The 22,009-nt window shown below is 34.0% G+C and overlaps 2 protein-coding genes and 1 long non-coding RNA gene across 4 annotated transcripts; 1 reads left to right on the top strand and 2 right to left on the bottom strand.

Annotated features, from left to right (window-relative positions):
* On the bottom strand, window positions 1-4,545 carry LOC125858292 (GRF1-interacting factor 2-like). Its single transcript, XM_049538041.1, has 4 exons — window positions 4,290-4,545; window positions 3,641-3,717; window positions 596-680; window positions 1-524 (listed from the first exon to the last, which is right to left on the bottom strand). Exons 1-4 carry the CDS (start codon window positions 4,374-4,376, stop codon window positions 177-179), a joined length of 597 nt encoding a protein of 198 aa, XP_049393998.1. The 5' UTR covers window positions 4,377-4,545; the 3' UTR covers window positions 1-176.
* Window positions 4,546-9,612: 5,067 nt separating this feature from the next.
* On the top strand, window positions 9,613-13,242 carry LOC125858300 (uncharacterized). 2 transcript variants are annotated; one of them, XR_007445728.1, is made up of 4 exons: window positions 9,613-9,735; window positions 11,458-11,963; window positions 12,495-12,575; window positions 13,102-13,242. It is a non-coding gene; the product is annotated as an uncharacterized LOC125858300 (long non-coding RNA). The 2 variants fall into 2 exon arrangements; XR_007445727.1 differs by lacking the exon at window positions 9,613-9,735 and having other exon boundaries at window positions 10,268-11,963.
* LOC125858277 (leucine-rich repeat receptor-like protein kinase PEPR1) lies at window positions 12,595-16,713 on the bottom strand. The gene is made up of 2 exons (XM_049538000.1): window positions 13,507-16,713; window positions 12,595-13,377 (listed from the first exon to the last, which is right to left on the bottom strand). Exons 1-2 carry the CDS (start codon window positions 16,535-16,537, stop codon window positions 13,061-13,063), a joined length of 3,348 nt encoding a protein of 1,115 aa, XP_049393957.1. The 5' UTR covers window positions 16,538-16,713; the 3' UTR covers window positions 12,595-13,060.
* Window positions 16,714-22,009: the final 5,296 nt, after the last annotated feature.

The raw sequence follows: 22,009 nt of genomic DNA, 5'->3' as shown, positions 1-22,009 counted from the left end.
AAGGTAAACTTGATGCCAATACGTCAAGATTTTACAAACTATAACAAAGCTTTGCCATGAGTGGCCTTTGATAACATAATCTTAGGTGTTCCTCAGATTAAAACATCCTTATCAAACATACCTAAACCGATAAAACAGGGTGCATAACAATTTTGAGATTTTTTTTTTAAAAAAGCCTACTCCCTCTCACCATTAACATGTCTTCCACCTGATTTTCCAAGGCCATCACTAGGATTACCTTCTAAGCTCCCTTGCTTATTTCCTCGTACATCCATAGTTCCTGAGCTGTTTAGTCCAGGTTGCATAAGTTGACGCATTGCATTGTTGGCAGTAGGTCCAAAACCATATTGGCCTTGGAATTGTTGCTGCTGCTGAAACTGGAGCATTTGCTGTTGCTGCTCCTGGGTCGGAAGGGCATTGAGTTGGAAAGGCAGTTTGGAAATAGCGACACCTTGTTGTTGTTGCTGTTGCAGAGCAGCCTGAGTTTGCTGCATCTGGTTTCCAAGTTGAGGAGTAGATGGAGCCTGCAGCTACTTACATATTAGAGAAAGACAAGTAAATTCACAAAAAACACTGAATCAAACATCTAATCCACCTGTGAGGTTGCTGCTGATTGTTGTGGTTGGGCATCAGCGATAGCAGCTAAATACATCAAATTCTTCTGAAGCATGGCTTGATACCTATGACATAAAAGTTACTTATAATAGTGTGAAACAATACTCTGCCATGAGATTGACGATGCAAAACAAACAGAGTCCATAAGATAGAAAGTGAATATGCAAATTATATTTCTGTTAGGGGCAGAACACGATTTTTTCCTGATCCAACTTCAAGAAGAGCAAAGTGCCCCCCTTCTAAACAAACACAATCAACTTCTAAATGCGTGTCGCATGAAAAGACTCATTATCGAACAAGATCATAAAATGTATTTTCTAACACGTACAACTAAACAAACAGTAGAAAACATGATTGCAAAACCCAAGGGCATGTCAGAATCACTAAACTGCTATTCTCAACTTCATTTATATCAAGTTAATTTTGACTTCATGAATACTTTCACTAGAACACATCCTCAGAGGTGAAGATGGACAACCCAATAAGTTGAATGGTCTATGCAAACTTGGGGCGATATTTTTTAATTTCCTCATGCAGCAACATCATGCAGAATAGATAAACTATAGTCTGTACAGAATATATTTCCCCAATGCTTTTGATACTCTAGCTATCTGTTCACATAATGCTGTTTCTTCTATATTAAACTTCTGGTTCAAGTCTGGATGCCTGAAATATATTCCTCCAGCAATTTTCACAATTGTAATCCTAAAGTAACTAACCTAGGGCAACAGTACTATTTCCTCTATCAATTTTCTCATTTTGTAAGTAAAAATTTTCTCAGCTCTTTTCCCCAATTTGACCCTTCTCGTAACTTCATCATGCTATTTATGACTTGGGGGGATGAGTGAAATTATTCTCTAGGTGATTAGATGTGTTTTAGAAGATTTTCAATCTGGAAGTTTAGGATTCACAAAGTTTGAGTAAAGTCAATATTTTGGGTTAACAAGCTTGGAATTGGGTATGTCGATTCCATTAGATCTAGAGGGTGATATATGACTTTGTCAGGTATTTTTGCACAGATGCTCGGGAGTGATTTAGACCACTGGTAGAGATTCTAGTTATTTGGAAATTTTTAGTTGACCACATTTACTATTTGGTCAAGAAAACCTTAGATTGGTGATTTCAATAGGTTTGAAACGCATTTTAGGAGTGGTCTGCACTTTTGGTTTGTACCTAGGAGTTTCTGAATGAGTTCTGAGGGTTGATCCCATGTTTTGGAAGTTTGATTTGGTTGCTGGTTTCAGGGGTTCTGATGGAGTCACTTTTGCGACCTTAACCCGCTTGTGTAGAGTCACAGGTGTGGAAGGGCCCCGGTTCTGCAATGTCACACCTTCAAAGAAGTTTCCTCTTTTACAGAAGATGCATTGTGCATCTAGTACCGCTTCTACGGAAGGTGTTTGGCAACGGTGAGTCCGCTTCCGCAAGTCTTTTCGCTTCAACAAAGTCATATAGGATAAGTGGCCTCTGCTTCTACGCTTTGTTTTCTAGTTCTGTGAGCTAACAGGTGTGATGAGAATTCTGTTTCTACGAAAATACTTGGGCAGAATAACCCTCAAGTCCCTAAAACAATTTCATTTGTTCTTAACTCAACTTTGGGACTTTGGGAGCTCGGTTTAGGCGATTTCAAAGATGAAATTCATGATTCGACTGGGGGGTAAGAATCTAACCTTGAACTTAGTATTTTTACGCTATTCTATCATTAATTTTATGATTTAATCTGCATTTGGGTGTGAGAAAAGATGCAGCGAGTGCAGAAACTAGTATACATAACAAACATACTACATAAGCCTGAACCACCCACCCTGTCTATTTTATAGCATCATCAGAACTATCTCCTAGCATACCAAGCTATGCAAAAGACATACGTCCAAAAACAATTTGTTCCCTACATTTAATTTTCTACTAGCTTCTTTTCCGTGTGGAAACTGCATTCAAACCTTTAAAGTTCACACTCTTGTTTTGTTGCTTCTGTTTTTTCCCAGCCTTATTACATGGTTCACCATCTCTTGCCTTTTCCATTATATTAGCTTCATTAGTCCCTTGGTTTTTTCCTCATCTGACCCCCACGAGATGCCTAAAACATTTCAGACCTGCTTAAGTTTCAGGTAGGCATGGAACATGTCTGAAATCACCGGTTATTCTTGCATTTCCAATCTCATTCATCATTTATGACACGTTCTCTTTCTCTGCCGATTCCCGAGTACTTTGTGGCCTTACAAATTATGTTGCAAGCTCAAATATTGATTTTTCCACTGCCTATTTTGAGACTTCTAACGCCACACACTTTTACTGTGTGAATAATACAGTTTCTAAACCCAGAGCAATGCTGTTCTGCTTAATTTTATAGTAAAGCTCCTCATTTAGCAAAACATTTAGGTCTTGAAATTACAAAGGGGATAATCTTTTTTATAATAAAATGAGGATAGAATTTTGAGATTTGATACTAAAAAGTTAAAAAGAAAACACAGGAATCAGAAAATTACGAAAACAATCTCAGAGTCAATTTACTTAAACACACTGATCAGACTTTAGTGCTTTCAACAACACTTCAAAATGTTTCATGACAAGGGTGTGAGCTTCTAGAATGAAATTATAAATCAAATTCCTTTGCCTCTAGGCCCTTCAATGCAGTTAGGGTTTTACAACTGGAAAGCCCAATAATCTTATGGAAATCTATAGACCCTCAGAATCTAGCTGCTGAAAACTTGTGATCAAGAAAAATAATTCAAATGAAGCACCATAATTGAACTGTCAAAAAAGATTATCTAGCAAGAGTGTGTGGTATACGTCCTTGATCATCGAACAACGAGGTATTACCTATAATGTTTCTTTTCTTTACCATTCAATAGTTTTCAAATCGAGCACATTTCTTTATATAGAGGCAATGATGTATTACAACAGGAAAACAATATGACCAAAATAATGCCACCTTGATATGTTAGATACACAAAACTAAACATGTCATTTAAATAATGCTCATAAATCTCAATGTTATCAGTAGGAAGTATTAAACTTTTTAACTTACTGGGCACATTCTGAGAGTTTTCCAAGATTCTGGTTTTCCAGTATGGCAAGAATCAAATTTTTGTTCTCATCCAAGAACTGTATCAAGAAAAAGTCGTATTAGATGGAACATTTTACAATCCAAACATAATATACATGTGAGCACGTGTATTTCGGCTGACATAAATTGGTAGTTCAAATCATCAAGCAGACCCTTAATTTTGTGCAATCTAACAAACTACTTCAAAGAGTTGTATTAATCAAATGTCACAAACACAAACAAATAATCATTGATGTGTAAAACCATCCACAAACACCTTCATTCTTATTGCATTTAAATTCGACCTGTTGGATCGGGAAAAAAAGAACAATCGTGTATGTATTAGGTGCAGAAAGCACACATAAATTGGATACAAGCATCGGCTAAGCATTCTGATACAGTCATACTCAACATTTTCTACAAACAAATAGCACTAATAGCTTCGTGGGCAATCAGAGAACAATAAAAACGCATATGGGCAAAAACCCTTTTCAAGAAAAAAATATTTTTTTCCCAGATAACGTGTTTGACTTCACTCTTCAGTAGTGACGGAAAACAAATATCATTTAGAGTACAATTTTTCAATTATTACAGGCAAACATTAAAAAAAAAAGGTGGGGGGAAGATGTACCTTTTGAATCTGCTCGGTGGTGATAGCACTTAGAGGCAACGGAGGAGCAGAGTTCAAGGTTGGGGGTTGTGGCTGCTGCTGCTGCATTTTTGCTGAAGAAAATTAATACCCAAATTCTAAATAAAAACCCTAGAAGAAGCTTAAACCCTTTACTGGTGATTTTTTCTGAGAGAAGAAATAATGAAGAAGAAAAGGGGGCTTGTGAGTAAAAGGAGAATTTGTCTGATTAAAAGGGACAGAGAAGAAAGAGAAAGAGAAGACTTCTTTCCTTTATTCGGCTTGAGTGGCTTGTGGGCAAAATTAAAATACCCATATGTGGATTATGAATAATAACATATTCATTGAAATTTCTGAAAAATCGATGATACATGTTATTCTGAGAGGAAATTTTTGATAAATATTCATATAATATAAATGTAACTATGAATACTTGGCTAGTGGGCAAAATTAAAATATTTATAAATAAATCACAAATAATAACATATTCATTTAAATTCCAGTAAAATCGAAAATGCATATTATTTATACGATGAGAGGAAGCTTTTGATAGATACTCATATAATATAAATGTAACTACGAGGACAATTGAGAATAAATGTACATAGATGTTACTCTTATTTATGTAACGAAATAATTTTTAAGAAATATAGCTAGATTTTGACATTTCTTGAAGAAGATGATTCATTGATACACGATCTTTAAATACATCTAATTGGTTCAATTTGATGATTAATTTATGTGAATGAGGTGTTTTTCTAATTTTATTTTGATAAATTTTTCTAGATCTTGTATAAGGTTAATTGTATTGAATACAAAAATTATAAATTTCATTTTTTTCCTGAATTCGTCCTCCACTATTTTTGGTCTGAAAATAAAGAAAGGTTCGAATTTAAACTCAAATTTTGGTTAGTTATCCTCCAAAATAAGTATTTCATATGTCGCAATTTGTATGTCTTATTTATTATTTTAGTCTATTTAAAAAAGAATGTTATTGTGTTTTTTATAAGTCTTTAGTTTTAACCTTTTACATGACGTGTTTAAAATAAGGATATTTTGGTACATTTTAAGTATTTTTAGTTAAAGATCACAAGATTTAGAAGACTTGCTTTTTTTTTTTTAAATTCGCATCAAATCAAAATTAGACAAACAAATTAAAACTAAGCAAGTAGTTATTTTTCAGATACTTTTGAAGGAAAAAAACAACTGCAAGAGTAAACAAAATTACGAAAAAATATTGCCCAAAAAGAAATGGACAACAAATATTTTAAAGATAATAAAAATAAATAACATTAATACTAAGTCGAAGAAATAGATAATGCTATCATAATAATACTACATCCTTTCTTTTTAAAATAATGCATGTTTCTAACTTTAACATATTTCTTAAGAAAATTTCTCATTTTTGAAAAGTACTTCCTTCGTTTTAATATATATATTATTATATTTTGTTTTGACTTCATACAAAATTAAAAAAAATGAATAATTTTTTTGAATTTGTAATCTTAAGTAAAAGATATGTCAAGTATATCAAAAAGATATTTTTTGATCACATAATCTTAAACACGATATGTGAAAATATCATTAATATTTTATACACCATTTATTTTTAAATAAAATAAAAAGATAAGAGTATATAATAATAATATTTACAAGGAAGAAAATTGTTTATGGAATAAAACACCTCAATTATTTGGGACAAAATTGTAAAACCAAGGCGGGAGTTACGGGCGAAAATGCCAAAATGCTAAATTAGTACGACCAGAGTCACAAGGCAAGTTGTTCCGCGTGACCCGAATAAAAAAGAGAATATTTTTGGGAGGTACATTATAATAAAGACAATTCATAAATGATAGTATATGTTTGACTTAAGTCATATGCGGCCCTTAAAATTGTTTGCATATTTCACTTAGACACTTTAATTTAGTCTTGTACTTATTGAATACTTAAATCTTAACAAAAATTTTACCTATTTAACACAAAATGATAATTAATAAAAATACAAACATGCGTGCATCTCAAACACATATATATAAAAAATAGACCAATACAATATTGACACGTGGCAATTGAATTAAATTTTTTTATAAACTCTATTCAAATAATCCCAAAGGAATTTTCATAAAACAAAATATTATGTTTATTAAGTTAGCCCACCCCACCCCACCCCTCCCCACCCCACTCCACCCTTCTTCTTTATTTTTTTTTTCCGACGAACTTATTCTCCTTTTCACTGTGCCTCAGTTACCAGTAAACCATTGCCTCTACCCTCCTTCTTCTCCACTGGGTCTTGCTTTCCTTTCTATCGAGCTGTTGCGCTTCAACCGCTTGTAAATCACCCCTTTCTCGAATCTTATTCCTTTCACCGGCGCCGATAATAGACCATTGATCCCTATCTAAGTTAACTCCTCATTCACTTCTAATAGCGTTAAAACCTTTCACCCATTGTCTTCATCTTCTTTCCACTAGCAATCATTTATCACACTTACAAGAAGAAAAAAAACTTTTGTCGAAAAAAAATAATCAACTCGCTAAAATATTTTTTTCAACGGAAATAATGGAGCTTCGCCGGATTATTTGAAAAAGAAGAAGGAAAAAGAAGAAAAGAATTGGAGAAGTGAGAGAGAAAGGTGGAGGGGGTGGGGCGTGTGTAAAGAATGATGAATAGTTGCAAGAAGATGGGGCGAACCGGAGAAGACAAAACGTTCCTGTCTTTTTTTAATTAATTAATTATTATTATCATTATTTATTAATTAGGTGTATAAGTTAGAGAAGAAAAAATATACTTTCAAATTCCTTTATGCGCTTAAAGAGGGTGAAGTACACCCTTTTTGCCATGTCAACCTTTTGTGTTTAATAGGAATTATTTTTGAACATGTAAGGTGTTTAATAGGTACCAACTTTAATTGATGTGTCTAAGTGAAATATGCGGATAACTTTAAGGGGCCGTAGATGACTTAAGCCTATATGTTTTTTCTTTGGTTTTGTACTCAAATTAACCCTTTTACTTGCACATTATTTTATAAAGTCACCTTACGCCATCACCAATAAAATGAAATTTCACTTGTAGCAATCAAAAGGGATCGATGTTACATGAAATATCAAAATTGGAAAAGGTTTAAAAATACACCTAAACTATCGAAAATAACTTAGATTTATCCTTAAACTATATTTTGGTTCAAAATTACCCTTCCCGTCAAAGTATTGTGTCATACTTACCCTTCCAATTAACAGAAGTATGTTAAGTGCCACGTGGACGCCACATAAACGCCAAACATTTTCCACTTTCACGTAGACTAATAAGATCCCTAATATATAATTTTCCCCTCATTTCTCTTAAGATACGATTTCACCCATTTCTCCTCATTTTCACAGCTAGAATAAGAAACGATTTCATAGATTTATTCGATTCAGATGACGAGATCAAAGACAAATTAGTTGCTTTAAGATAAAGTATACCATTTAGCAATTGTAAGATGACAACATCACTTGTATTAAGTGTTGGTTGCAACTTGCAATAAACTGCCTATAACCATCGCTGGATTTATTGTAACCATATCGAAAGTTTTCTCTTTCACAAACTTCCACGCAGCATCCTCAACTAATGTTGTGAAATCAACTTCGAAACCCAGCCGCGAAATGAAGAAATCTGTGAAAGCGTTTATTACTCTAGCCGCGAAAATGAGGGGGAATGGGTGAAATCGTATTTTAAGAGAAATAAGGGGAAAAATAGATATTAAGGATCTTATTAATCTATGTGGAAGTGGGAAATGTTTGGCGCTTATGTGACGTCCATGTGGCGTCCACGTGACACTTAACATACTTTTGTTAATTAGAAGGGTAAGTATGACCCAATACTTTGACGGGAAAGATAATTTTGAGCCAGAATATAATTTAAGGGTAAATTTAAACTATTTTCGATAGTTTAGGGATATTTTTTAGCCTTTTCCGTATAAAAATTAATATCAAAACAATGAGTTCATAAGCTGAAAATTAACATCTGATTGCTTGTCTCGAAGCCTCTATTAAGATAAGTTTTTAATTCACCAATACTTCACCTGATATGATATATAATTGATCTAACTATCACCTATCAGAATTTACCTTTAAAGTTTAAGTGGCATATCATGCCACACATAACATTGTATGCCAGACTCCATTTCAAGAGAAAGTAAATGAAACTAAATACGATACCACTCTAAGATTATTGTTGAATAAATAAATGTGTCATTTAACTTACTATCATTTTATATTTACGTTTTTGAATTCTGAGTGTGCATAAGTGGACAAATGCGTCCTATAGCATAATATACTTAGTAGACATTTGGCCATGCGATACCATATCACAATATGGTATTGTGAGATGAAATCAACGTTTGGACATGCAATTTTATGCTGATTTCATATCATGAGATGTGATTCCATATTCTCCAAAAACCATGATATGGAGTTCCATATCATGATTTGAGCTATTTTAATACAAAAATTAATCCACAAGTTTATATTTTGTTAAAACGACCCCACATTTATATCTACTAACCATTTATTTCATATGTAAATAAATTTTATAATCACATCATTACTTTTTAAAATTTATTATTTTCACTGACATAAAATTTATTATTCTCACCAACATATAGTCACTTTAACTCACACCAACCAATTGTTAAAGTGATGAAATATTTATGGTCTATGAGCATGAAAATATAGTTGCGATAATATTGACCAACAAATGGTTTAAAGTAACAATGTTGGTTCGTCTTCTCGGTCACATGATCGAGAAATGCAAGTTCAACGTCAGGAAATTGTCCATACTATGTGAGAGGATTATATTAAAGACTAGTACACTACAATTTATGTTCATTTTTTTTATTAAATTAAAGTTAGATGAAACAATTACTTAAGTGAAGAACAAATAGCTTTGTTATGCGATTTTATAAATTTTTGTTTATTTGATAAGATTGAATAAACAATTGAGACTATTTTAATAGTTTTACAACTTATGAGATTTTTATGTTTATGAGAAAATATACAACACAAAAATTTCATATCGCATGTCCAAACAAAACTTCAATTTCATATCATGATTTCATATCATGATACCATATAATAATTCCATATCGCATGGCCAAACGGGCCCTTAGGATACTACATAGGATGATGTCGTCGTATAGAATGCCACGTAAACTTGTAGATTTATTTATTCAACTTCCTATAAGTTTAAGGGTGTATTTATGTGCATTCAAAATTAAATGATATAAATGCGTCATTTACTTGATTTTTTTTTCCGTCCTCACTACCCACAAGCAAGTTGGAGAAAAAAGCTTAATGGGTTCCACAAATTTATGCCCATCCAATTTAGTTTGAGTTGAGAAATGAGATTTTTATTTATTTGTCTTCGTTAATTTGAGTTACTTTTGATTCCGATGACTCCATCAACAATTAACAGGTACAATGCTGTTCCCGATTTCTCCGCTTCTCAAAGCCCTCTGTACCATTGATTAAATCGATAATTTGACCTTCGAAGGCAATGCTAGTTTTCTAATGCTTGGGCACATCCCCTTTATGATCTTAGGAATTTCAAAATTAGAAGTTGCCAGGAGTAAATTGATTTTGAGAATTCTGAGATGCCTTGATGTTGAATATCTAGGTCAAAAGGATCCATACATCTGACCCTTCGGGGTGGCCCAGGGGTTTGGGCTTGGGACTTCCATGTTGGAGGTCTCAAGTTCGAAACCCCTTGCCAGAGAAAGCAAGGGGTTTGCCTTCTGGGTCGAGCTCGTCACACCAGGTTTGCTTAGTGTGGGTTACCTCTCCTATGTGGTTTGTGAGCTATTGCATAGGAGCGGGAGTTTTATCCTGTGCGCACCCACATGTTACCTCTCCTATGTGGTTTGCGAGCTATTGCATATGAGCGGGAGTTTTACCCCGTGCGCACCCAAAGGGTAGCGGTTGCGGGTTTCCCTTGTCATCAAAAATAAAAAAAGGATCCATACATCTGTAGTTGAATGCATATCAGGCTATCAGCATTCGGCTTTTGATTAAAATTGAAGCAGAAAAGTATGTGAAAAACAACAAAGTAGATGACTTAGTATGACTGTGACTGAGGTCAGGTGTTGCTGCCACAATCTATTGTGGTTCATAATTTCGCGATCAAATAATACTTTTCCATCTCTCTATTTTATTGCTCAAACTATATTTGGGAGATGAAAAGAGGTTTAGTTAGTTTTGTATCTTATATGAGCTTTATTTGTATGCTGAGTATAAACTAGGCATTGATCCTTGCAAACTTCATCTTGTCCCTTTGATATGTAGTATAGGGTATAAATAGTGGTGTTGATTGACAAGAAATGTATTAGGTAAAAAGATGTGGTACATAACTGATTATAGATTGTCTGGTGAACTGATTTTTAGGTTCCTTAATTTCATTCAACATATATATATCCAAATGACAAAAATATGTTGCATGAAAATATTCAAGTGGAGAGGATATAAATAAAATTGTGAACTTGAGCATTTTGCAATAGTTAACATTGTTTAGTGTTAATTAAACAGACATGCAAGCTCCATTAGGTATCTAATTCTGTATGATGTGATCAAGGACATCCTATCTTTCTAATGGTAATTTCTTACTTAAGTTGAAAATATTATCCTGTTGCACTGTGCCTCAGTCCGTAACCATGTATACTAATGAATTCTTCTTCAAGTTAGCTGGTCTTAAGTATAACCCAAGAACACCACGTCTATGCACATTGAGCTTCTAATTTAATCTAGTTAGCCATAGGTTACATAGCCAGTAATGGAGTAGTTCTCTAAATTTGTTCGGTCTCTTCAAAGTAAAACTCCTGAACTCTGCTTTATTGGACTGAGGAAGCAGACAAGTTTAACCTTGTATAAATATTTTACCTCGAGGCTATTTTGGAAATCCTCTCAGTAATTTAATTATTTTTTCTTGGAGCATTTTACAGCTTCATATTTCTATTGTCCCTATCTTTGGACACTATGGTTTTCAAACATTTATCTGTACTCTAACTTCAGTAAAGTGATTGGATGTAGGATATGATCAGCTCTTTATGAGAAATTTCACCTGTTCTGTTAAGAGAAACAGTGTGGAACTTTTTCTTCTTCAATTTTGGTTTTAGCTTCCTAGCTTTTCTTTAATGTGGTTTAGTGTTTTATATTTTCTCTTTTGAGCTGCTTGTAACTTTGGTATTAGAGCAAGCACCAAATTCCTGGAGTTTGTCTCTAATCGTCTTGCACAAAAGTGCACTTGCTAAGAGCAGAAGCTTGGGAATTTAGTGGATTTGGCTCAGAAGGGAAGCTTTATTACTAGAGGTCCTAGACTTATCATCATATGTGATGGTGCTGCACTTGCTAAGAGCAGAAACTTGGGAATTTAGTGGATCTGTCTTAGAATGGAATCTCTATTATTAGAAGTCTGAGATTTGTCAGCATATGTGGTGCCATGTGAATATATCCAATGCAAATTCTGGTGGATATTTTAACATGAAAAATTCTCAAAATCTTGTGACAGTTGTCTTGTAATGCGCATCCAAGTCAACTACATAAAAAATACGAAAAAGGAATCTGGGACATTTAAGTTGGGCTTCTCCTACTTGGATGATTATTTAGGTGCGCATCGTATTGTGCTTGGGTGTTGCAGTTTTCGTAACTGAGGTATGTCTTTCATCTATTTGTCACCTGCAGAGTATTTCTTCCAGTTTATTCTTGCACTTCTTTCATATTTCCTTTCTACTGAATTCTGATCAATTCTTCAAGGACTATTATTTCTCTCCTGATCTGATATTCCTATGTATTTGCCATTCGTCTGTTAAGTCTTGTTAGAAGTGCTGTTGGTAACTCATATCTGAGTTATATCTACCTTATTTGAATATCTTTGTTTGAAATACAATGATTGTCCACATGCCATTTCTATTCATCATATCTATATTTTCTGCAAATAATTCTGCTACTGCAAGTTTGGAACACAAAGAAAGACCGGTAAGGCGGAGGTCTTCTGCACTCTTTCGCAGGAACCATCATTAGTACGACCAAATTCAACAAAAGCTTATCTTTTTGGGTGGGGGTTGTTCTTTTGATTTCATTTATAATCCGGAATGTTATAGTCCATAAGATAAGGACTAGCTTGTAGCAAAGCCTTGTTCCTTCACACTCTCATTTTAATTGTGATACCTGAAAACTGTTCAGATTGTGGAGAAGCTGGAGAAAGTAATAAGCAAAAACTGATTACGGATAGTGATCCATGATGAAAAGAGCTATGGCTAGAAGGTGAAAATTGCTTTTACCAAAAATTAATTTGAAACATCATGCATTTTCTTAGTCTATGTTGCTACATTGGATGTCACAAAGTTAAACTGAAAAGCCCAAGATCACGATTTTGTTAAACTGAAACATCATGTATTTTCTTTGTCCAATTTTTTTATGTAAGCAAAAAAAGAAAAAAATGAGATGTTGGAATTTGGAAAGTTGATCGCAGGTTTCACTACTAAAAGTTTCCTTACTTATCTTTACATCTATTCTCTTTTTGAATTTGGTAACATGTTATATTCATCAGCACCCTAATAAAGACCTGGTATATTATATCTACAGATACAGCCTCAAACAAAACTTACAAAGAGGCCATAGAGTCTAGTAATGATTCAACATCATCAACTAACTGTTCTTTACACCAAAAATAAAGAAGAGAAATGCAGGAGCTCTTGATCTTCTGGATTGAACTGCACCTGCCTTCAAATCATCTTGCATTCCTCTCTTCATAACTCGACAAGAGACCTTACTACATCCCTCATTGCAGGCCTGGTGCTTGCCTCGAGTTGAGCACATTGAAGCGCCAAATCCACTATTTTCAGGGCCTTCCATTGTTCTTCTACATTCCAGAGCCTAATTTCTTCATCAAGAAAACTAAGGAAATTGTTGCTTCTCTGCAAGTTTTTCCTCACCCAGAAAACAATGTCTAATCCTTCTTCAAAGCTGGGATCTACTGGCATTTTTCTGCAGAAGAGCTCCAGTAGAAGAACTCCATAGCTATAGACATCACTTTTCTCTGTCAATTGAACTGAGTACGCATTCTCTGAATTGATGGACAGACAAGGAGAAGGAGGGGGGACCGGGGGAGAAAGTAATAAAATTTAGTAAATCATCAAAAGTAATCTGCCAACTAAATTATTACTGAAGACTAGCATAGTAACGTGTGGCTAACCTGGAGCAATGTATCCTAGAGTCCCAACAATATTGGAGTTCGTCGAATTTTCTTCATCTGATACCATTTTAGCAATCCCGAAATCGCCAATCTTTGGCACCATCTCAGAATCCAGCATTACATTATCTGATTTGAGATCTCTGTGAATGATTTGAGGCACCGAATCGTGGTGAAGGTATGATAGACCTTGAGCAATACCAAGAGCAATACAATGGCGGGACTTCCAGTCCAAGACTACAGGTGGTTTTCTCTGGTGAAGGACATCATGAAGAGTCCCTCCAGGTATAAATTCTGTTAGAATGAAGCCATATCCATGTCTCATGCAATATCCTCCCAATCTTACCAAATTGCGGTGTCTGACAGAATTTAGGCTTCTCATTTCATCATTGAATGCTCTCTGAGCTAAGTCTACCTTCTTGACAGCCCAAAGTTTATTGGATTTGGCAGATTCCATCTTATAAACAGTTCCATGCGTGCCTCTTCCAATAACATAGTTTTCACTCCAGCCTTCTGTTGCATGTACAATGTCCTCAAAAGTTATACCATCAGGTAGATCTTCAATTCCTGATTGACACTTGACGAGCCGATGCTTATTCAGCAGGGATGGGTGCCAAATCCGAGTCACTAGTAAGTACATTGCAGCAACTATGATTGCCATGGAAAGCACACATCCACTAATTACACCAGCCAAAGTCTTCCATTTTACTTGTGATTTTTTCACATGCTTGCAGTTGATACCTTCCGTGTCTATTAAGCAAAGTCCTGGATTTCCCAAGGCAGATCCTGGACGTGAACTTAATAGTTTTTCCCATGTATTGGGTACCTTCCCTGACAAGCTATTAAATGATATGTTGAGAAACGAAAGGGAACTCATCTTTTCCATTTCTGATGGTATTGCACCAGACAGGTTGTTGCTTGATATATCAAGGACCTCCAATTTGTCAAGATTGCCTAGGCACCTAGGAATTTCACCAGTAAACTTATTCATGCTCAGATTTAGTGAAAAACTAGGTTGCATAAGCTTACTCAGACTGCATGGAATTGGGCCTTCGAGCAAGTTGTTTCCCAGCTGCAGCTTTACAAGCATTTGTGAGGAGGAGAAAGTGTCTGGAAGAGCACCAGAAAGTTTGTTGTCCTGGAGTAGAAGATTTGTCAATACTGAAGATGATGCAATTTCTTTAGGAATTCTTCCTGAAAGATTGTTGTTGCTGAGATCCAACTCCTCCAGTTTTTCAGAGTGACTCAACTGAAAGGGAATTTGTCCGGTCAGTCTGTTTGAAGAAATGCTCAGTTTTACAAGATTCTGAAGCTTTCCAAGTTCTGTGGGTATGGAGCCATTAAACATATTTTCTGAAAGATCAATCATTGAAAGATTGGTCCAGTAACCAAATGCAGCTGGAATCCTTCCTACAAGCATATTCTGCCTAACATCCAAGTAAGAAATATTCTCATTCTTTTCAATGTCGTCTGGAATACTCCCCTGCAGATTGTTGTTGGAAAGTTTTACCCTATAGAGAGATTTGCAGTTTGCTAGATAGGTTGGGAAGCTGCCATTAAACCTGTTGTTTTCAAGAGCCAGGACTGCAAGCCTGTTGCCATTACACAGTTTAGAAGGAATCTGTCCACTGAAGTTATTATAACCTAAATCAACCTTAACTAAGCCAGGAAAATTATCTTTTCCAAGATCAGGTGGTACCTCCCCCGTAAGGTTATTATGAGCCAACGACAGAAATGAAAGTTTCGTCATATTTGTAATTCCAAGCGGTAACTTGCCGGTCAATCGGTTCTCATAAAGAGCTAGCTCCTGCAGCCCGCTTATTCTTCCAATGCATTCTGGAATTTGGCCCTGAATTTTATTTTTGAATGCATTAAATGTTTCTAGGTTTTGAAGGCTGCAAATTTCTGAAGGAATTTCCCCACTGATGAAGTTACTGACGAGACTTATCTCAGCAAGAGAAGTGCAGTTCCCAACTTCTGCTGGCAATGAACCACTAAACATGTTATCATACAGAAGAAGCTTGTACAAATTCTTCAGACGTCCAACTGACTTGGGAATCTGACCACTTAATTTGTTAGCTGACAAATCAATGTAAGTCATCTGATGGCAATCACCAATCTTTTCTGATATACTTCCATTAAAATTATTTATGGAAAGAACCAACTCTTGTAATTTCCCATTCCATAAGGTCTCAGGAATTTCCCCTTCAAAGTTGTTGTCATCTAAATAGAGTAATTCGAGATTTGAAAGGCCCCTAAAAACCTCTGGCGAAATAACTCCTCCAAGATGAGCAGATGTTGCATAGAATGCAGAAAGGTTGTGACAATTACCTAGGGAAATTGGCAAAGAACCTGAGAAGCGATTCTGATGAATAAGAAGCTGGGAAAGTGAGCATGAGGACGGGAAGTCCGGGAGAGGTCCCGTTAGATTATTTGTGTGGATGTAGAGATGTGTCAAGTTTGGCAAACCAAATAGCTCTTTTGGAATATTTCCACTAAGGAAATTGTTCCACAGCCCAAGATATTGAAGGCTTGTCGAAAGGCCCACCTCAGAAGGAATGGTGCCATTGAGCTGATTGTAACCCAACTCAAGGTATACAAGCCTTTTGGATTTGAAAATCTCTGGTGGGATGGATCCTGAAAACCTGTTGTCGTTGAGGAAAATCGTGTCAAGTTGGCTGCAGTTAGCAAGCATAGCAGGGATGCCACCAGTGAGATGGTTGCCACTGAGATCAAGGGAGAACAAACGAGGAAGATGGCAAAGATTTGGAAAGGCCTTGTCCAAGATTCCAGATAGAAGGAAGTCTCTGAAATCCAATGATTTGACTTGTGAAGTTTTGTCTGAATAGCAGGTAACACCTTTCCATTTACAGTGTGAGACAGATTGATTCCAAGGGAGCAATTGTTGAGAGGGCTCTGGAAGATTGCTTCGAAACCCAAGTAGATGAACAGAATCTTGAGGCAATGATGCCGAAAAAACCGCTACAATGCTGGCAAAGAAGATAAAACAGTGAACAAGATCAAACAAGAACATTTCTGAACTCTTCAACACTTCTTTAAAGAAGCTGCATCCAATAAGGAGCTAGTTCAAAAACTAATTTTTGGGCTGGAACCTGAGACTATTATTTAGGTTTTAAGTTGAGGTCAGCCTGTTTTTTAAAGATACGTGTGGGGGTAGTAGGCAACGACTGTCCGAGGGAACAATGAATATAGTAATGAATAGGTGGTAAAATGAAGCATCTATTGAAAACGAAGGTGTTGAAAAAATAAAAATAAAAATTGGGGAAGGTGGACGATAGTGCTTAAAAAAATGGCCATGAATATGAGGTCTCAGCTCCATGCTTTATACTCATTTTTATATAATATGGTAGTTTCTTGAGATGCCCGCAATAATATATTTTTTATATATGGCTGTCGGGCCATATATTTACGACTAGGACTAGCAAGTGGCCGCTAGTGCGTCTTGACGAATTTCAAATTTCAGCAATATCTAATACACCACTTGAGTGAAAAAGCAAAGTCAACTAAATATTATTCTAATTTGTTCAACGTTGTACAATTTTATCACAAAAATTGACAAGTTGAACGACTAAAATGATGTCTTTTTGATCTGGTTGTCCACCAAAAAGGCATCGCTTTCAGATTATCCTCCCCATTTTACAGTTAAGATGTGGATTTCTTTTTGGTAGCACTTAGCAGGGCCCTGAATTGCCCACTGCGCAAATCGTGTGACATATTGTTTATGTCACATTACATTATATATTTTATGTGATACGTTACTATAGGGGTGTCAAAAATGACTCCAAACATAGGTAACCCGTCCAATCGATCAGAATTTTAAGGGTTGGGCTCAAGATAATTTAAATTGGGTTCAATCTCAACCCATTCAAGCGTAACCCATTTTAAGAGAATCCTCAATTGAGCCCAATTCAATTTTCAATTTCAACCCATTTTAAAACTTTTTACTAAGATATGTGCCTATATTAAAGGTATGAAATTATTATCTATTTAACATCTATTATGATTTGTCTATCAATTTGTTACTTTTTAAAAAAATTTCTGGAGCTGAAATTCAAATTGTAATTATAAAAGTTAAATATCACTATATTAAAATTATTGAGATTAATTGGGTCAAATTGGGCGGGTCAAGACCAACCCGTTTTTTAGCCCATTTGAACCCAACCCATTTGAGCCCAAAGTAAACTTGGGTGGGTCAAGACCCAACTCGATTTCTATTTCAACCCATTTTAATATCTCCAATTTTAACTCAACCCACTCATTTGACACCCCTACATTACTACATCAATACAATTGAAAGGTATGTTCTCCTCCCTAGGGGTAATAGGCGTTTAGCTGAAAAAGGTTTAAATAAAATGCTCGATTTTGGTCAGGAGGGAGGGGTTGTTCAGGTTGCACTGGGGAACAAAAAGGTGAAAAGTTCGTAGATCTTTTTTTTTTTGGTAGCTTAATGTAGGTTTGATTTTTTTTTTTTTTGGTTCATATCTTATATTATTAAATGTATTTATTTTCATTAAAATTCAAATACTTGTTTGGTCTGAACAAATTTTAAAACTTATTTGCATTGACGGAATGACTTATTTTGTTATTTTAACTTAAAAAGTACGTATTTTATTTTATTATTTTAATCGAACACTACAAAACTATTCTAAAAGTAAATAAAGTTAAACATGCTTTTAATCATTATGATTTTGAGCAGTGTCTTAATACCATTAAGATTTATTTTTGCAGGATTAATTTTCATCACTACACATTGTTCACAATCACAGATCACCATCATAAACCACCTTAGCAATAATAACCATCATCACTATTATTGTCGCCAACCACTAATCATTCACTTGTGTTATTACAATCGTCATCGTAAATACTATCGTTGTTAATTATTACTGTCATTCGCTATCACACTATCACCTCTATCATTATAATTATATATGTTGTCATCACTACCATCATTGTCAACTACCATTATCATCATCAATCATTAACCACATATGTAATCACAATCATTACTAACAACCACTATCAATGTCAATCATTACCACAATCATTATAAAATTCAACATAGCTTATAGTATAATATTTGGTTAGTTTTTTTCCCCAATATAGAGACATTATTTTATTTTTCTATTCTTTTTATATAGAAAGGTGAAGAGCAAGGACGACCCATGGCAAAATGGTATTTAATGTATGAGATAGTGGCAAAAATATAATTTAGTGGATATAATCAATTTCTTGTTTTGACTTTTATTCCCACACATTCAATATTGTTCTAGAAGCTCTCATTTCACCTCTTTTTAGATAGTTGTCAGACTATTAACAATTTTTGTTTTAAATTAAAAAAATAAAATAAGAATAGTAGAAAGAGAAGACCCAAAGAGAATTTTTGTTTTAAATTAAAAAAAATAAAAATAGGAATAGTATCTATTTTTTCTATTTCTACTATATGCCAAATATGGATGACCAAGGGCATAATTGTAATTTCACAGCTAACATTGTGGCCAGATATTTTGAAAAGCCAAGCCAAGTATGGACAATCAAGGGCATAATAGTAATTTTATAGCTAACATTGTGTCCAGATATTTTGACTTTTCTCATAACCATTACAATTCTAGTTATTTCTATTATATAGAAAGATGAAGAGCAAGGACGACCAGGACGACCAATGACAAAATGGTAATTAATGTATGAGATAGTGACAAAAATATAATTTAGTGGATATAATCATTTTCTTGTTTTGACTTTTATTTCCACACATTCAACATTGTTCTAGAAGCTCTCATTTCACCTCTTTTTAGGTAGTTGCCAGGCTATTAACAATTTTTGTTTTAAATTAAAAAAATAAAATAAGAATAGTAGAAAGAGAAGACCCAAAGTCAATTTTTGATTTAAATTAAAAAAAAAATAATAGGAATAGTATCTATTTTTTCTATTTCTACTATATGCCAAGTATAGACGACCAATGGGGATAATTGTAATTTCACAGCTAACATTGTGGCAAGATATTTTGAAAAGCCAAGCCAAGTATGGACAATCAAGGGCATAATAGTAATTTTATAGCTAACATTGTGTCCAGATATTTTGACTTTTCTCATAACCATTACAATTCTAGCTATTTCTATTATATAGAAAGGTGAAGAGCAAGGACGACCAGGACGACCAATGGTAAAATGGTAATTAATCTATGGGATAGTGGCAAAAATATAATTTAGTGGATATAATCATTTTCTTCTTTTGACTTTTATTTCCACACATTCAACATTGTTCTAGAAGCTCTCATTTCACCTTTTTTTAGATAGTTGCCAGGCTATTAACAATTTTTGTTTTAAATTAAAAAAATAAAATAAGAATAGTAGAAAGAGAATACCCAAAGTCAATTTTTGTTTTAAATTTTAAAAAAATAAAAATAAGAATAGTATCTATTTTTTCTATTTCTACTATATGCCAAGTATGGACGACCAAGGGCATAATTGTAATTTCACAGCTAACATTGTGGCAAGATATTTTGAAAAGCCAAGCCAAGTATGGACAACCAAGGGCATAATGGTAATTTTATAGCTAACATTGTGGCAAGATATTTTGAATTTTCTCATTACCATTACAATTTTAGCTATATCTATTATATAGAAAGGTGAAGAGCAAGGACGACCAATGGCAAAATGGTAATTAATGTATGAGATAGTGGCAAAAATATCATTTAGTCGATATATTCAATTTCTTGTTTTGACTTTTATTTCCACATATTCAACATTGTTCTAGAAGCTCTCATTTCACCTCTTTTTAGATAGTTGTCAGGCTATTAACAATTTTTGTTTTTAATTAAAAAATATAACAAGAATAGTAGAAACAGAAGACCCAAAGTCAATTTTTGTTTTAAATTAAAAAAAATAAAAATAGGAATAGTATCTATTTTTTCTATTTCTACTATATGCCAAGTATGGACAACCAAGGGCATAATTATAGTTTCACAGCTAACATTGTGGCCAAATATTTTGAAAAGCCAATCCAAGTATGGACAACCAAAGGCATAATGGTAATTTTATAGCTAACATTATGACCAAATATTTTGACTTTTCTCATTACCATTACAATTCTAGCTATTTCTATTATATAGAAAGGAGAAGAGAAAGGACGACCAGGACGACCAATGGCAAAATGGTAATTAATGTATGAGATAGTGGCAAAAATATAATTTAGTGGATATAATCAATTTCTTCTTTTGACTTTTATTCGCACACGTTCAACATTGTTCTAGAAGCTCTCATTTCACCTCTTTTTAGGTAGTTGCCAGACTATTAACAATTTTTGTTTTAAATTAAAAAAATAAAATAAGAATAGTAGAAAAAGAAGACCCAAAGTCAATTTTTGTTTTAAATTAAAAAAAATAAATAGGAATAGTATCTTTTTTTTCTATTTCTACTATATGCCAAGTATGGACGACCAAGGCCATGATTGTAATTTCACAGCTAACACTGTGGCCAGATATTTTGTAAGGCCAAGCCAAGTATGGACAACCAAGGGCATAATGGTAATTTTATAGCTAACATTGTGGCCAAATATTTTGACTTTTCTCATTACAATTACAATTCTAGCTATATCTATTTCTATTATATAGAAAGGTGAAGAGCAAGGACGACCAATGACAAAATGGTAATTAATGTATGATATAGTGGCAAAAATATAATTTAGTGGATATAATCAATTTCTGTTTTGACTTTTATTCCCACACATTCAACACTGTTCTAGAAGCTCTCATTTCACCTCTTTTTAGGTAGTTGAGAGGCTATTCACATTTTTTGTTTTAGATTAAAAAATTAAAATAAGAATAGTAGAAAGAGAAGACCCAAAGTCAATTTTTGTTTTAAATTTTAAAAAATAAAAATAGGTATATGATCTATTTTTTCTATTTCACTATATGCCAAGTATGTACGACCAAGAGCATAATTGTAGTTTCACAACTAACATTGTGGCCAGTTATTTTGAAAATCCAAAGCTAAGTATGGACAACCAAGGGCACAATGGTAATTTTATAGATAACATTGTGGCTAGATATTTTGACTTTTCTCATTACCAATATAATTCTAGGTATTTCTATTATATAGAAAGGTGAAGAGCAAGGACGACCAGGACGACTAATGACAAAATGATAATTAATGTATGAGATAGTGGCAAAAATATAATTTAGTGGATATAATCAATTTCTTGTTTTGACTTTTATTCCACCACATTCGACATTGTTCTAGAAGCTCTCATTTCACCTTTTTTTAGGTAGTTGCCAAGCTATTAACAATTTTTGTTTTAAATTAAAAAAAATATAATAAGAATAGTAGAAAAAGAAGACCCAAAGTCAATTTTTGTTTTAAAGTAAAAAAAAATAAAATAGAAATAGTATCTATTTTTTCTATTTCTACTATATGCCAAGTATGGACGACCAAGGGCATAATCGTAATTTCACAACTAACATTGCGGCCAGATATTTTAAAAAGTC

This window comes from Solanum stenotomum, chromosome 3 (assembly GCF_019186545.1).
Source record: "Solanum stenotomum isolate F172 chromosome 3, ASM1918654v1, whole genome shotgun sequence".
Taxonomy (NCBI): domain Eukaryota; kingdom Viridiplantae; phylum Streptophyta; class Magnoliopsida; order Solanales; family Solanaceae; genus Solanum; species Solanum stenotomum.
The sequence above is the reverse complement of the archived record's forward strand: the minus strand, read 5'-3'. Positions and strand labels throughout refer to the sequence as shown.